Raw genomic sequence first — 13,334 nt, forward strand, 5'->3', positions numbered from 1 at the left:
GAGCGCCGCAGCAGTAACAGAAATTCTTTCCACAGCTAGAGGAATCCAGTATTTAGTCCCCAAGCTCGGTCAGGGATAGCAGAGTTACTGGCATGTCACGACCTTGCAACCATCTCTAGCATGTTCCACCATCGTCTGGCACCAGTAGCATCGTCGCCATCTCTTTGCCTTGGCCAGTTTCAGAGTAGCCCCAAGGGCCCTATCCTCACGACACTACCCGGGATGTGCGATTACCCGGCAAGGAACGTGGGTCTTGGTCCCACAATTGGGACAACACGCATAGTCTCCTTCAATGTTGCGAGGCGCGATAAAAGAAGAGCAAGAAGGGACTGCGCAGTATATCGGCCGTTCGATTGTGCGTTCAAGCACCTTATCCTGGTACAAGTAATACTCGTTATCATCTGCAGGAAGCGAATCAGCTGCTCCGTGACTGCCAGACCACAACATTGAGGTCGAGATCTGGACTCCGTTGCTGCGGAAATGTGAATCATCGTCGAGCACAATCTCCACACGCTTGATGGCCGCATTCGAGGATCCAGACATGATTGCATTCTTCGAAGCAGTACATGCATCGAACACCAGGCTCTGTTGAGTGGGATAAGCCCTCGGGTACAGCTTCACCCATGCTGCCTGAAGTGCTCATTGTCTTGAGTTCGCTAAATGGTGGCTTGGGCGATATGATGTGGTCAACCACCTCGTCACCTCCCTTGAGCCAGAAACGAAGAAGAAAAATCGCTGTCCCAGGCGGTCTGTGCCAATCCTGCGCGGCATCTCTCCGAGCATTTTGTACACATTGACGTAGTGTTGCGGAGTCATAGGTGCTGACCTGGATGTGATGAGCTCATGCTAACACAAGCGCTCATCTAGCCCCAGGAATCATCAGGATAATCAAGCATGGAATGGAAGTTAATTCCGGATGCAAGCTTACTGATATAATGGAAGGTTTCAGGATTGGATCCTGTGGCCTGATTCCTTAGGCATGTCGGTATGATCAATCTAGAAAGAAGCTCGGCTGCTCGAGCGGGTTTGCAAAAGCATATAGGCTGAGACCAGCAACTCCGGCAAATAAAGGGAGATTGATGAGACAACCTCGAGACATTATTTCCCCAGAGAGAGACACTGTCAACAGTTTCAGCGGAAGATGTGAGTAAATCAGCTCGCGATCAACTGCCGGAAATTGTTACGAGCTGTACCTGGCAAGCGGATGTCGGGATTGAGCGGTAAGCAGAGACAGAAACAAACCCCAATCACGTGATTGGTTCTCGGCTATCGGCCGAAGCACTAAACCCTCAAGACCTCACCACCGAGCAAATCGAATATAGTGCAGAAAAGGCCCCTCTTCAAGCTTCAATCCCGATGATCATGAAGTCATAAACCATGAGTACATAAGATAGTCCTTTTCTCGTCCCTTTTCTCTGTACCCACAGTCCTCTCCTTTCCAATTCCTTCCAGCGCATCTTTCCTCCTTTCCCCCTTGCGGTACCTAGTCTACCTAGCAAGCCTAGAGGACATCATACTTGGAGCTCAGCAGTCTGTGAAAGTTCATGAACAGTTCATATTCATTTATTGAGCATTATACTAGTATCATAGATGGTAATCACGCCGTAAAGACCTCATGATACACTCCAGACTACTCCTTAGACGTATCCTCGACAGCCACTGCCTCGGGGCCTTTCTCCTCCTTCTCCCACCCAACCGCAGGAAGATCATCTCCAAACAATGCATCCATCTGCTCCAGTGTCTTCCCCTTGGTCTCAGGGAAGAAGAAGATGTAACAGATCATGGCGATGAGGTTGAACACGAAGAAGACATAGAAGTACCGGAACCCGATATTCGTCAGTGCGGTGGGCGAGAATTGCGCAAAAATAAGATTTATGGCCCAATTGCAGAAGGTAGTCAAGCTATTTCCTTGGTTGCGGATGTCCACAGGGAAGATCTCGGCAGGATACACCCAGGAGATGATCCCGGGGGCAGTGTAGAAGAAACTAAAGACAAAGTTCATGGCCACCATGGCGCGGAGCTGGTTGGCGTTGTTCTCGTTCCAGTGCTGCGACATTGCCGCATTACACACCAAGGCTGCGGCCATGCCGGCGGCAGAGAAGATGAGAGGCTTGATGCGGCCGACCCGTTCGAGGGCCCACAGACCGATGGTTGCGTAGACGATCGACAGCGCCCCGGAGATACCAACGATCATGAGCGTAGTGCGCGTATCAATGCCCAATTCGCCGTATATTTTTGAAGCGTAGTAGTTAATGCAATTTATACCTGATAGAGGACCAAAGATCTGTACGCCGCAGCCAAGGATCAGACGTCGGCGCCAGGAGGGCTTGGTCAAGATAGAGGACCAGGTAATGCTATTGTGTGCGCGTTCCGCCTCGATCGTGTCTCGGATTTCCTGATATTCGAGCTCGATATAGCTGGCTTTCTCGGGAGTGCCGTCACCATGGAGTTTGTGAAGAGTTGCCAGTGCTTCGTCGTGGCGGTCTTGCTCCATGAGCCACCGCGGGGATTCTTGGAGAAACCACACACCGCACATGAGCACAACGCCAGGGACGCATTGGAAGGCGAGGGGAAAGCGCCCTGCAGGGGCACGAAACGTTAGTAAACGCTTGGGTGGGCAAGATGATACAGAACATACATTGAAAGGCGGTGTTGTTGAAAGAGCATCCATAGCCCAACCACTGCGCCACCAGATATCCCCAGCTCAACATCCACTGCAGCAGGCCGGACATCATGCCGCGGGTCTGCGCCTCGGCCATCTCACCGGCGTACATAGGCACAGTGGATGTCAGCATGCCCACGGCGGCTCCGGCAATGAACCGGCCGATGATAAGCATGGTCATGTTGACGGCACCTGCCTGCAACGCACATCCAAAAACGGAAATGCAGGCTCCGGCGAAGACGGACAGCTTGCGGCCCAATCTGTCGCCGGTAAACATGTTGATGATGGTGCCTAAGATGGCGCCACCCTGGAAAGCGGAGACGACACCACCCGTGACGGTGTCATTAGGATTGGAGAAATACTTGATGAATTCGGTCTGAGCGATGGTCGAGGTGACAATACCGCTGTCATAACCGAAGAGGAAGCCTTTTCACACGAACAAACCAGCGTCAATGCCCATGATCTCAAATTGCGGGTATGATGTACACGACAAACTCACCTCCAATGGCCAGGAAGACGGCGGACAACAATGTCGAGATCTTAGTCATTCTGCTCGGTAGACAAACGACGTCGATCCTCTATGCAGGCTTGAGCAGACGGCAGAGTCTACATCTTATAAGAAGCTTGCAATGCGCTAGGCCATGGGTGGCGGGTGACCTCTTGGCTTGACTCCAGCCCCGACAAGCGATATCTAGCGTGGTTGACTGGGGGTCTGGGCCAAAATCCGGGACAAATCTGGGGTTGTCTCAATTCCTCCTCTGCCCCATGGGCTATGAGAAGCAGCAAGCCCGGCTACTTGCCGTGGGGAATAGCCGAGGAAGCGCCGGCCGTCATGAGATCTGGGGTAGCACCAGCGCCGATTCAAGCCGATTCGGGGTTCTCTGACCCGAGACCGGGTCACGCCCCATGCGGAGGGGAAATTTTTGAATGGATGACAGCTATGCCACTGGAGGTTGGCTGTTCTGCCAAAGGGGGTCGGATCTCCGAGCCTCTGCAAAACGCAGTCACAATTGGAGATGAATGGGGGGTGAGCCCTAAAGCGGGATGTGGCTTGTTCCAAGACGGTTTAGCCTCGCCCGCCAAGTTCGACTAAAGCTTGGGTAAACTCGGATTTTCCGAACTGCTTCAAAGGTTGTGAGAACGCACACGCCCTTGGTTGGTGTCTGGCTATCTGTTTGCCTGTGCACGGCTTGCCCTCGCCTCCGGTTTTCGTATGGGTGGGGATTCTGGAGAAAAAAGGTCGGGAAACCGTTCCCCGAGTAAACAGGACCACTCCTGCCTGCCCAATGGATGTCGCCCACTTCACACTGCTGGATCTCTCCTCTTAACATTCCTCGCCATGGCCAACCGAATCACACACTAACGCACTGCTCGACCTTCACCAGGATTGAGGCCCTTTTCGGTGACCTTCAGACCGAGATACGAGTCTTCGCTCGCCTCCGAATCATCTGACTCCGCCGAAACTTCAATTCTGGCGAGGAAGATTAGACCACGGCGATGACTGGTAATCAAAATGACTCCTCATTAAACTAGTCTAACCTCTATGTACAAGTTTATTGAAATTATAGCTGCACGAAAACAGCATACTCGCCGTGAGTTAGTCGCACGTCATCACCCTTCACGGCCTGCTTTGCTTCGCCGGCTTGAAGATAAGCTGAGTTCCTTGCGTTCTCGGGCAACTTGACGACAGCCGTCGTCCCGAACGGCACGCGCAGATTAAGCGTCACCGCGCCCTGCGCGTCGCGCGTAAATTCGACAGTAATCAAGCCGTACGGGCAGTCCACGCTGCCGTGAACGTGGTCGAATTCCGCTTCGTAGGGTGGGTCTACCACAAAAGTCCGATACGCCAGTCCGGTTGGCTTCAATCCCAACACGGCGGCGTAGAACCACTCGTAAATGGTTCCCAGCATGTCGTGGCATTTGCTGCGGCACGCATCCTGCCAGAACTCGAGCAGGGTAGTTTCCCCGCGGCGCAGGAACCGCATATACGAGGGATGTTCCTCCTGGCGAGCCATCTGCAGCACTAGATCGGGACGCTTGGCATCCGCGAGCGTGTTGAATAGGAAACGCAGCCCGATCTCGCCGGACCGCATACGGCCGTCAGCGACGTCGTCCATGAAGGCGGCCATAACATCGGCCCGATGCTCTTGCGGCACCATGCCAAATTGTAGTGCCATTGCTTGCGCGATCGCGTCTCGGTCGCGCTCCGGGTAGTTGTCCAGCGAGGTGTAATATGCATACGGGCGAGCGGGGTCGTCAGTCACAAGGAGGTGGCGATTGTACGCGGCGTAGATGCGCGCCGCCCATTGCTGGAATTCGTCGGCTTTCTGTGTCTCGCCCAGCTCCCGTGCCATCATCTCCACGTTCTGCAGGCAGCGATAGTAGATAGCCGTCTCGATGTTGGCCTGATTATTGCCGTGGGCAATGCCCCGTCCCCAGTCGCCGAGGCCGTGCTCGATCAAGCCGCCTCGTCGCTCCTTGGTGCGCATGTATTCCATGTAGCGCACTGCCGCGGGAAAGACCTTGGCGATAACATGCGTTGACCCGTAGTATTGGCGAAGGATGTCGGGGAGAAAACACAAGGCGCAGCCCCAGGTGATGGTATCGTGAAGTGGTCCACACATGTATCTAATCTCAGGCGCCATGGTAGGAACCAATCCATTGGGTTCTTGGGTGTCAAGGATATCATCTAGAATCTTAGTGTATAGGGACTCCATGTCGCGAATGTACTGTGTTGCGGGAGCTAGCAGGTGGGTGACCTCCAGCCAGCCGAATTTCTCAATCTGTGGACAGTCGGTGTGGTAGCTGAAAAGATTACTGTTGAACGTCCAATAGCATGCGTTCAACAAAGCGTTCACATCCTCCTTGTTGGTCTTCATTGTTCCCAGTCGTCTTGCAGCAGACGAGATGTGCCGACCCACAACGGATGTTATTTTGGGGAGGCCATTCTTCCCATCCAGAGAAACGCCTTCTACTTGGATATACCGTGCACTGGTGAAGCTGAAGTCCGGTTCCCACACCTCAGGGGCGCCCGTACCGGCCAGATAGATGCGGGAGAAGACACCCGTCTCGAACTCCTTGAACAATGGATCTGGCATGAGCACGGTGCCGTCCTCTTTGACCGTCTCGCTATATCGAACGATAATCTCAGACCCTGCGGCGCCCTCCACAACAACTTCAACCATTGTGGACGCATTTTGACCCAAGTCGTAGCAGACAACGCCAGGGCGTGGACTGTGAGTCTTGATAGGTTCGAAAGTCTCATGTAGCACGACGGGAGGTTGGGTCTGGTAATAAATATGACCTCGTGGTCCTGTGAGCGGTTTGGCGGGAGCCCAGTGTGCATCGTCGAATCCGGGAGCGTCCCAGCCGGTCGGATACAGGCGGCGATCGTGGGTTTCGGAGGCATAGATGTTGGCAAGTGTAGTGGCACTCTTGCTCACGCGCCAAGTGGGATCAGAGATCAATGTGGTGTGCTCGCCGTCCTCATAGAACAAATGCAGCTCACTGAAGAAGCACAGCTCGTTGCCGTAGCGGACATAGGTATTATCCTCGTACATGGGCCAGAAGAAGCGGTCATCGCCTTTGTCACCTGCATAAAAGCCGTTGCCCACATGCGCGCCCAGCACGTTCTGGCCCTTTTGCAACTGGGCGGTTACGTCGTAGGATGTAAATTGTACGCGACGGTGGTAGTTGGTCCAGCCGGGATCGAGGCGGTGGTCGGAGGCCGGTCGGCCATTCACGCTCATATTGAAGTGACCCAGTCCAGATGCAAACAAGATGGCGCGTACCGGCGTCCGAGAGAGGTCGAACGATTTGCGCACGTAAATTGGCTTGTCTCCTCCGTCGCCAATCCACACAGCCTTCCAGCGGTTGGGTTCATCTTCGAACCAGGTGCGGAAGATGAGGGCGGTATGAGGCATGTAGGTCTGGTTCATGCTGTAGGGAGGCAGGAGATGAGAACGGGGGTAGGCCGTGAAGAAGTGGTTTACTGCGCTGTGGAAGGATTGATCCGATTGATCCCAGACGGTCACTCGCCAGTAGTAGCTGCAAGTCGACTGGAAGCCGTTGTCGGGTTTGCAGATGATGTTGCGTTGCTCATTGCTCTCCACGTAGCCAGAGTCCCAGGCCAGTTTCGAGGGACTGACATTGTCATCACGCAGGCTCGACTCGTCAGTAGTCAGTACCACGCGATAGGCTTTCTGCGAGCCATTTGGTTGGGTGGATGCGATGACCCAGAAGAAGCGGACCTCGTCGACATCGATTCCCAAAACCTCATGGAAACCATGAATTCCACAGCGCGTTATCTCCATGGTGGGTGAAGCGAGTGTGTTTCTGCGAGTGTCATGAAGACTGCCACCAGCTGGGAGATATTCTCATTTTGACCCATTCTCACAGCCCAAAGAGGAAGCATTTCCAGTTACCCCTCCATAAAAGTGGGACGATAATGGAGTCAGTGGTCAGTGTGGGGGGGGGAAGAAGAGGGGAGAGCGTCGAGAAACTCGCGTGAATTGACCCCGAAAGACCCCCAAAACACTGTCACGGGTGAAACTAGTCTAGACCGCTTTGGGTCTCGTCACTTTCCCACCGCCTTAGTCAGAGATTGCTTAGTCACTGCCTGCCACCAACTGCCGGTTTTTTCTTCCGAGGTTCTCCCGCTCGTTCATTCCCCCGACCAGCAGCTGTGCTTCCCCACGGGGAATCCTGGTCTGTCCTCGTGGACGATTGCATGGAGTCATGACCACATGCGGCCTTTGTGGCAGTCTGTTAGTGTGTGATCTGACTCAACCCCACCTCCAATATACAACTCCATTCGTTGTCTAATCTTCGTGTTGCTGCAGAATCCATGACAAGTCGGACTTTCCGGTCATTACGGGACATCCGTCTATTGTCGATCCATTACCAACGATATCACGGGTCGGCACCCGGCGAAAGGCTGAAGGAATTCCTCGCTGGACTTGGCGAGCTTGCTAGTTTCTTAGCAAGCGATCCTCTTTGTCACCACGGAAATTCCAAGAGAATCAACGGAGCGATGGCTGAGGGTTCGGACTGTGGATTCGCGTCGATGGAGCCTGTGCTCGCAGCATAAATTGCGCTTCTTCGCTGTCCGACATGGAGAGCCACACAGCCTTTCAATACCTCACAGCAAGCTACTACTCTAGTCAGCGCTCTCATATTCATCATGGGAAAGTTCGGACTTGCCCTCGGCGCTTTGGCCCTCCAAACAGCACTGGGAGCTCCTACAGCCTCCCGCAAAAGCTCCAGCTACGTCAATTGGAGACAGTTCAAAGCCCACGGAGCCAACCTCGGCGGATGGCTGGTGCAGGAGTCCACCATCAACAGCGCATGGTGGGCTGAATATGCTGGAGGGGCTTCAGATGAATGGGGCTTCTGCGAGAACTTGGGTCAACAATGCGGACCCGTCTTCGAAGAACACTATGCCACCTGGATCACCACCGCCGATGTCGACAAGCTTGCGGAAGTCGGGATCACTGCACTGCGAATCCCTACTACCTACGCCGCCTGGATCCATTACCCCGGATCCCAGCTCTACTCGGGCAACCAGACCAAGTATCTGTCTGAGATCGCCACTTACGCTATTGAACAATATGGCATGCATGTCATTGTCGACATTCACGGACTGCCAGGAGGCACTAATGGCTTGACGATCGGTGAGGCGACTGGCCACTACGGCTGGTGGTACAACCAAACCAATTTCGACTACTCCCTCCAAGCAGTCGACGCGGTGATTGACTACATTCAGACCTCCGGTCACCCCGAATCCTACAGTCTGGAACCCGCCAACGAAGCCGTCGACAACAGAGACTTCTCTGTCTTTGGTACCCCCGCCGCGCTGACGGACAAGGCAGCGGCCTGGCTCTTGAAATACTATCAAGCCGTGATCGACCACGTCGCCGCCGTGAACCCCAGCATCCCCGTCATGCTGCAGGACAGCTTCAAGGGCGAGAAATTCTGGTCCGGCAACTTCTCCACCGATGCCAACATTGTCTTCGATTCCCACAACTACTGGTTCGATGATACGAATGCCACGTCCGTCACCCTGGCGAAAGACATCTGCACGCGAGCCAAGGCCGTCGCGGGCGACGGCAAGTTCCCCGTCTTCGTCGGCGAATGGGCCATCCAGGCCGGTTCCAACAACACGTTCGCCCTGCGGGAACGCAATCTTAACACCGGCCTGCATGCCTTCCACCAGCACACCCAAGGCTCTTCGTACTGGACGGCCAAGTTCTATGGAAATGGGACCGTGAGCGGACAGGGTAACCAGACGGACTACTGGAACTTCGAGGGCTTCATCGACATGGGTCTGGTGCATCTTGATAGCAAGAACTATAAATGCGTGTAAGGGGTTTGCCTGGTGGTAGTTGATCATTTTGTAAATATATTATACAGCGTGTCCATACAGCTCGGAGGCGGATCTTTCGAGCTGATAATTTCCCTAAGCTCAAATATCATGAAGTCACATACTGATTATTCCATCCATTGAAAATCGTCGGGAATTCTAAAGGGGTCATTAGGAAGTGCACGTGCCTCTGAACCAATCGGCTTAGCACTTTTGCCATCAGACTCGAAATGAAGCTATCCATGGTTTGCTGATACCGACCGCGCAAGCGGACGGTGGACCCCGAGTTTCCTAGCTGGGTTAGACTGACGCGTGTGCGCCGTACGCCCCATCAACGGTCATGACGTCAAGTAAACTGGTTCTTCGTGCCCTCTCGCACGGCGTCGAATCGCCTCGGAAATTGTTATCATGGTAAATTGCTGCACGTGCTTGATGACCTATGCATAGACCTTCGAGTTCAGGTGATGCCGTGGAATTCGGCTCCGCGGTGAGACTGCCTATGCCTCTACGATAGCTCAATGTGATCAGCGCTCCATGTTGAGGATAGCGTTTCATTTGAGCACAATCTCATTGGCTTACCATTCGCCGTAAGTCTGAACCTATAACTACCTAGTACCAAATATCTATAGAGGCAATCTAATAGACAATGCTCAGTTACCAGGATACTGTATACTGATGGCAATTAAGTCCTATTCAGTCTAAGTACAAAGACAATGGTCTACGTAGACCAGAGAAGAGAACTAACTATTGTACAGATATGTCACCTCGATCGACAAGGTGAAGGAGAAGACTGATTAGTAGATAGTAATGTTGTAAGCATCCAGCTCGTAAAGGAAGGTCTGGATCGACGCCTTGTCCTCGACACACTCCAGAGTGGTGCCGTTGTTCTTCCACAGGGGACGAAGAGGCCACGAGCAGATGTTCTGGTGCTGACCGGCGTAGTCGCCAGACAGCACAGTACCGTTCAGCGTGACGGGGTCGACGCCCTTCTCCACCCATCTCATGAGGTCACCGAGCGAGTCCTGAGGGTAGGGGCCGTTGGGCTGCAGCGAGTTGGTGTTGCAGTGCGAGGCACCAGGCACAAGGTACAGGCGGTAGAACTCGTTGATGGCCTTGATCGATTCATCGTACGTGTAGGTCGAGTTGGGGAACATGGTGTTGCGGACGGACTCGAAGTAACGGATCGACGAGGACGCGGGAATCGAGTTGTCGGATTCACCGTGATAATGGATAACCTTTCCACCGGCAGCCTGGAAGCGCGACAGGTCGGGCCAGGTCGTCTGCAGCACGTCCTCATACCGCTGCAGGCCCTCCAGCATCCAGTCGCGGAGCACGTCGTAGGTCACGTTGTCGAGGTTGGACAGGTTGTCGAGGTCCAGCAGCTGCAGACCGTGAGTAACCCACTCACCGCCCAATTCGGAGATTTCGGGGCCGTAGGTCTTGGTGGTGGCGTCGTAGCTGGTCTCCGCGTCGGTGAATTCGGATCCAATCTGGTACCAGAAGTAGGCCTGGCGACCCTCAGAGTCCTTCAATCCGTCAAGGATGGTCTGCGCGACGCGGACACCCTCAGCGGTGATGGTGCCGTTCTGCGCAGGAGTCGAGACGCCCATGCTGGTGCTGGCTGCGCACGAGTACGGCTTCCCGATAGTGGACTTGAGGTCGAAGTTCAACTTGCAAAGGTCGCTGCGCGAGATGACTCCGTCTTTGCGACCGTCTAGAGCGTCACACCCCTCGATGATCTGCGTCACCAGCTCGGACATCTCGCAGTTGGGAGGGTAGTATCCCAGGGTCTGCTGGACGACCTGCGGCACAAGATGGTTAACCTGTTGCTGGCCGTAGCGAATGGCCGGGGCACCGATGACAGCACCGCTCCATTCTTCAGGGAAGCGCTGAAGCTGACTCCAACCCTCGCGACCGCCCTCAGAGCAGCCCTGGTAGTAGGAGTAGAGCTTGTCGGTCATCTTGAAGAAGTTCTTGGTGAACCCCTTGCCGATGGAGGACATCTCGTGGTGGGCCTGGTAGCCGAACATGTACAGGGCATCGTAGTTGGCGGTGCCGTTCACAAGAGGGTAGACGGACGAGAATTGGGTGTCGAAGCTGCCAAAACCTCCATCGGTGCGGCCGGCGACGGCACCGTAGGGCAGACCAGCGGGGACGTTGGTGGCGACATTGATGGCGAATCCGAAGCCACCGGTCGAGAGCCAGCGATTCTGGAAGTCCTCGGGGGAGGGCATCCAGAACTGCAACAGGACCTCGTCGTCCTTACCCGCGTGAGAGTAGGTCATGGTGATGTTACAGTAGTTGTAGGTGCCGGCAGGATAGTAGTTGGATCCAGCGGTGGATTCATTGTAAACCGGAGCTGCAGTGACGCTGGAGGGGTTGGTGACCACTCCCTGCGCAAGACCGGTGGACGGAATCGCTGCTTTGGCGTACGCGGAAGTACAGACGTCTTCCAGGCTGACAGCCTGGGCCAGAGCCGCGGCTGAGATGGCCAAGGAGATGTACTTGGCCATGGTGAATGAACGACTGAGCAGTAGGGAACGAATGGAAGGGGTGTGGTGAGAATGAAGAGTCGAAGTTTTGTGCGGGATGCGGCGAGCTTTTATATGAAGCCGTACCCTTCTGCAAGCAATCAAGCATTCAGACCCGCTATGGGCAACGTAACCAGTTCCACCGGGTGTTTCCACCGACTTTACCTTAATCTTATGCTTGTGAAGATCTTACGACCATTGACGCAGGTCAAGTCGGCTGACGGACGGAACGCCGCGTCAGGCCCGATGGTGAAGATCTCGGAGATAGTATGATAGTGGCAGCAGGACTAAGGTTAGATGATGGAGATAAGAAGCGTCGTCATGTCTCCATGTCGGGGGACCGGTGAATCCACAATCTGCAGCATAAAGTGTTTAAGCTTGTGGAGCTTAGAGTGGAGAACGAGATTGAGGAACAAGAACAGTGGTCGATCACTTACCTAAAAAGCATAAGTCTCCGCAAGTAGTGTGAATCATGCTAAAGGGTGCTGCTATTCCAACTCAAATGCCGTTGAGGCTTTTCTAGCAATAGGTTTCGAACCTGTTTCAATGATATTATTGTGGTAAGAGAATTGAAGAACCCGTTCGTGGGTCCGGGATAAATCTTATCCAGACAATACACTGACTAATATATCAGGTGACTGACTAACTGAATACATCGCATCACACAAACAATACAAACAAGAAGGCATCCATGCCGGCCTAGACTACCTTTGCCTCCCATCTCAGAGTCATGTCCAATGTCCTATCAAGATACCAGCAATCTCAAAACTTTCCTTGATTTACACATCCTTCCCTTGCAACCGAAAGTATCTCTTGTTCCAGCCCCTCGACCAGTTGCCACTCAATGCCGGCCTCTCCAAGCATCTGACGTGCCGATGACTTATTGCTTTTCGAGCACGGCGACAGCGAGCCGAAATAAACCCTCTCGACGCCTTTTCGACCCTCCTTTCTCGTTTCAATGATTTTCTGTACGCAGGACATGTCACATCCCTCGTGCTCCACGCAAGGCTCAAAACACATGTACATGACCAAGGACCGATCCGGCTCGCAGGGTAGAATGTCCCCGACCTCATTGTCTGGCACTCCATGGACGGCAGCGTAGTTGGAAAGACAGGCTTGCTCCGCATGGGGTCTCTTCACCAGCTCCATAGTATGACCTGACGAAAGAAGCCGGTCGTCGTTGTACAGCTCGTTGTTGGTTCCCCGGACGAGTTTTCGCGAAACCAGAACTGCTCCGGCCCGGAAGAGGGCGGGGCGAGGCGGTGACAGCTTGGCCAGGTTCAGACAGTGGCGGAGATATGTCAGATGCGGACAGGGCTCCACAAGCGTACTCATGCTCGCGGGCTCGGGATATAAAGAGAGAATCATGGTGGAAATGGTTTGATTGCTTCAACAGGATATTGACTGCATGCGAATGCGCAAGACGACTGACTTGGATAACAACCAGGGGTACCTTGAACACCGCATTTTATACTACGCACGATGCTGAACCTGGTACTCGGACGTTATTCTCTACTCAAGGATATGACATCATAATGCCAGCTGACGCTATGGAAGGTTTCGAGGAAGGTCTCTGAGGTACGCGATTGGCGACGCAGGAGCAATACTCCGTGGCGAGGAATGTAGGGGCATCCCAACGTGGCAGGAGGTGAAACAGTCCCCTTGATGACTATTAACTATGAACTTCATGGATCATCTTTATGTGGTGTGCTTCTTGATGCTTATTGCGTGACTCCGTGACTTGATTTGTTCGTTTGCGCGTTTTCCACAGTCAGCTGCT

The 13,334-nt window shown here is 53.8% G+C and overlaps 4 protein-coding genes across 4 annotated transcripts; 1 reads left to right on the forward strand and 3 right to left on the reverse strand.

Moving 5' to 3' along the window:
- Positions 1-1,599: 1,599 nt before the first annotated feature.
- On the reverse strand, positions 1,600-3,402 carry BO86DRAFT_346548 (sugar porter family MFS transporter). Its single transcript, XM_025669250.1, has 3 exons — positions 3,162-3,402; positions 2,639-3,088; positions 1,600-2,580 (listed from the first exon to the last, which is right to left on the reverse strand). The coding sequence occupies exons 1-3, from the start codon at positions 3,208-3,210 to the stop codon at positions 1,631-1,633; spliced, it is 1,449 nt and encodes a 482-aa protein (XP_025523637.1). The 5' UTR covers positions 3,211-3,402; the 3' UTR covers positions 1,600-1,630.
- Positions 3,403-4,224: 822 nt separating this feature from the next.
- On the reverse strand, positions 4,225-7,138 carry BO86DRAFT_369953 (alpha-L-rhamnosidase; the record flags this gene model as incomplete). The annotated part of the gene is made up of 1 exon (XM_025670264.1): positions 4,225-7,138. The coding sequence occupies exon 1, from the start codon at positions 6,973-6,975 to the stop codon at positions 4,225-4,227; it is 2,751 nt and encodes a 916-aa protein (XP_025523638.1). The 5' UTR covers positions 6,976-7,138.
- A 527-nt stretch (positions 7,139-7,665) lies between these two features.
- BO86DRAFT_205542 (putative glucan 1,3-beta-glucosidase precursor) lies at positions 7,666-9,124 on the forward strand. Its single transcript, XM_025666778.1, has one exon. The coding sequence runs from the start codon at positions 7,845-7,847 to the stop codon at positions 9,024-9,026; it is 1,182 nt and encodes a 393-aa protein (XP_025523639.1). The 5' UTR covers positions 7,666-7,844; the 3' UTR covers positions 9,027-9,124.
- Positions 9,125-9,817: 693 nt separating this feature from the next.
- Positions 9,818-12,922, reverse strand: BO86DRAFT_403374 (tannase-domain-containing protein; the record flags this gene model as incomplete). The annotated part of the gene is made up of 2 exons (XM_025673932.1): positions 9,818-11,549; positions 12,579-12,922. 2 exons carry the CDS (start codon positions 12,920-12,922, stop codon positions 9,818-9,820), a joined length of 2,076 nt encoding a protein of 691 aa, XP_025523640.1.
- Positions 12,923-13,334: the final 412 nt, after the last annotated feature.

Source organism: Aspergillus japonicus (genome assembly GCF_003184785.1).
Source record: "Aspergillus japonicus CBS 114.51 unplaced genomic scaffold BO86scaffold_68, whole genome shotgun sequence".
Classification (NCBI taxonomy): domain Eukaryota; kingdom Fungi; phylum Ascomycota; class Eurotiomycetes; order Eurotiales; family Aspergillaceae; genus Aspergillus; species Aspergillus japonicus.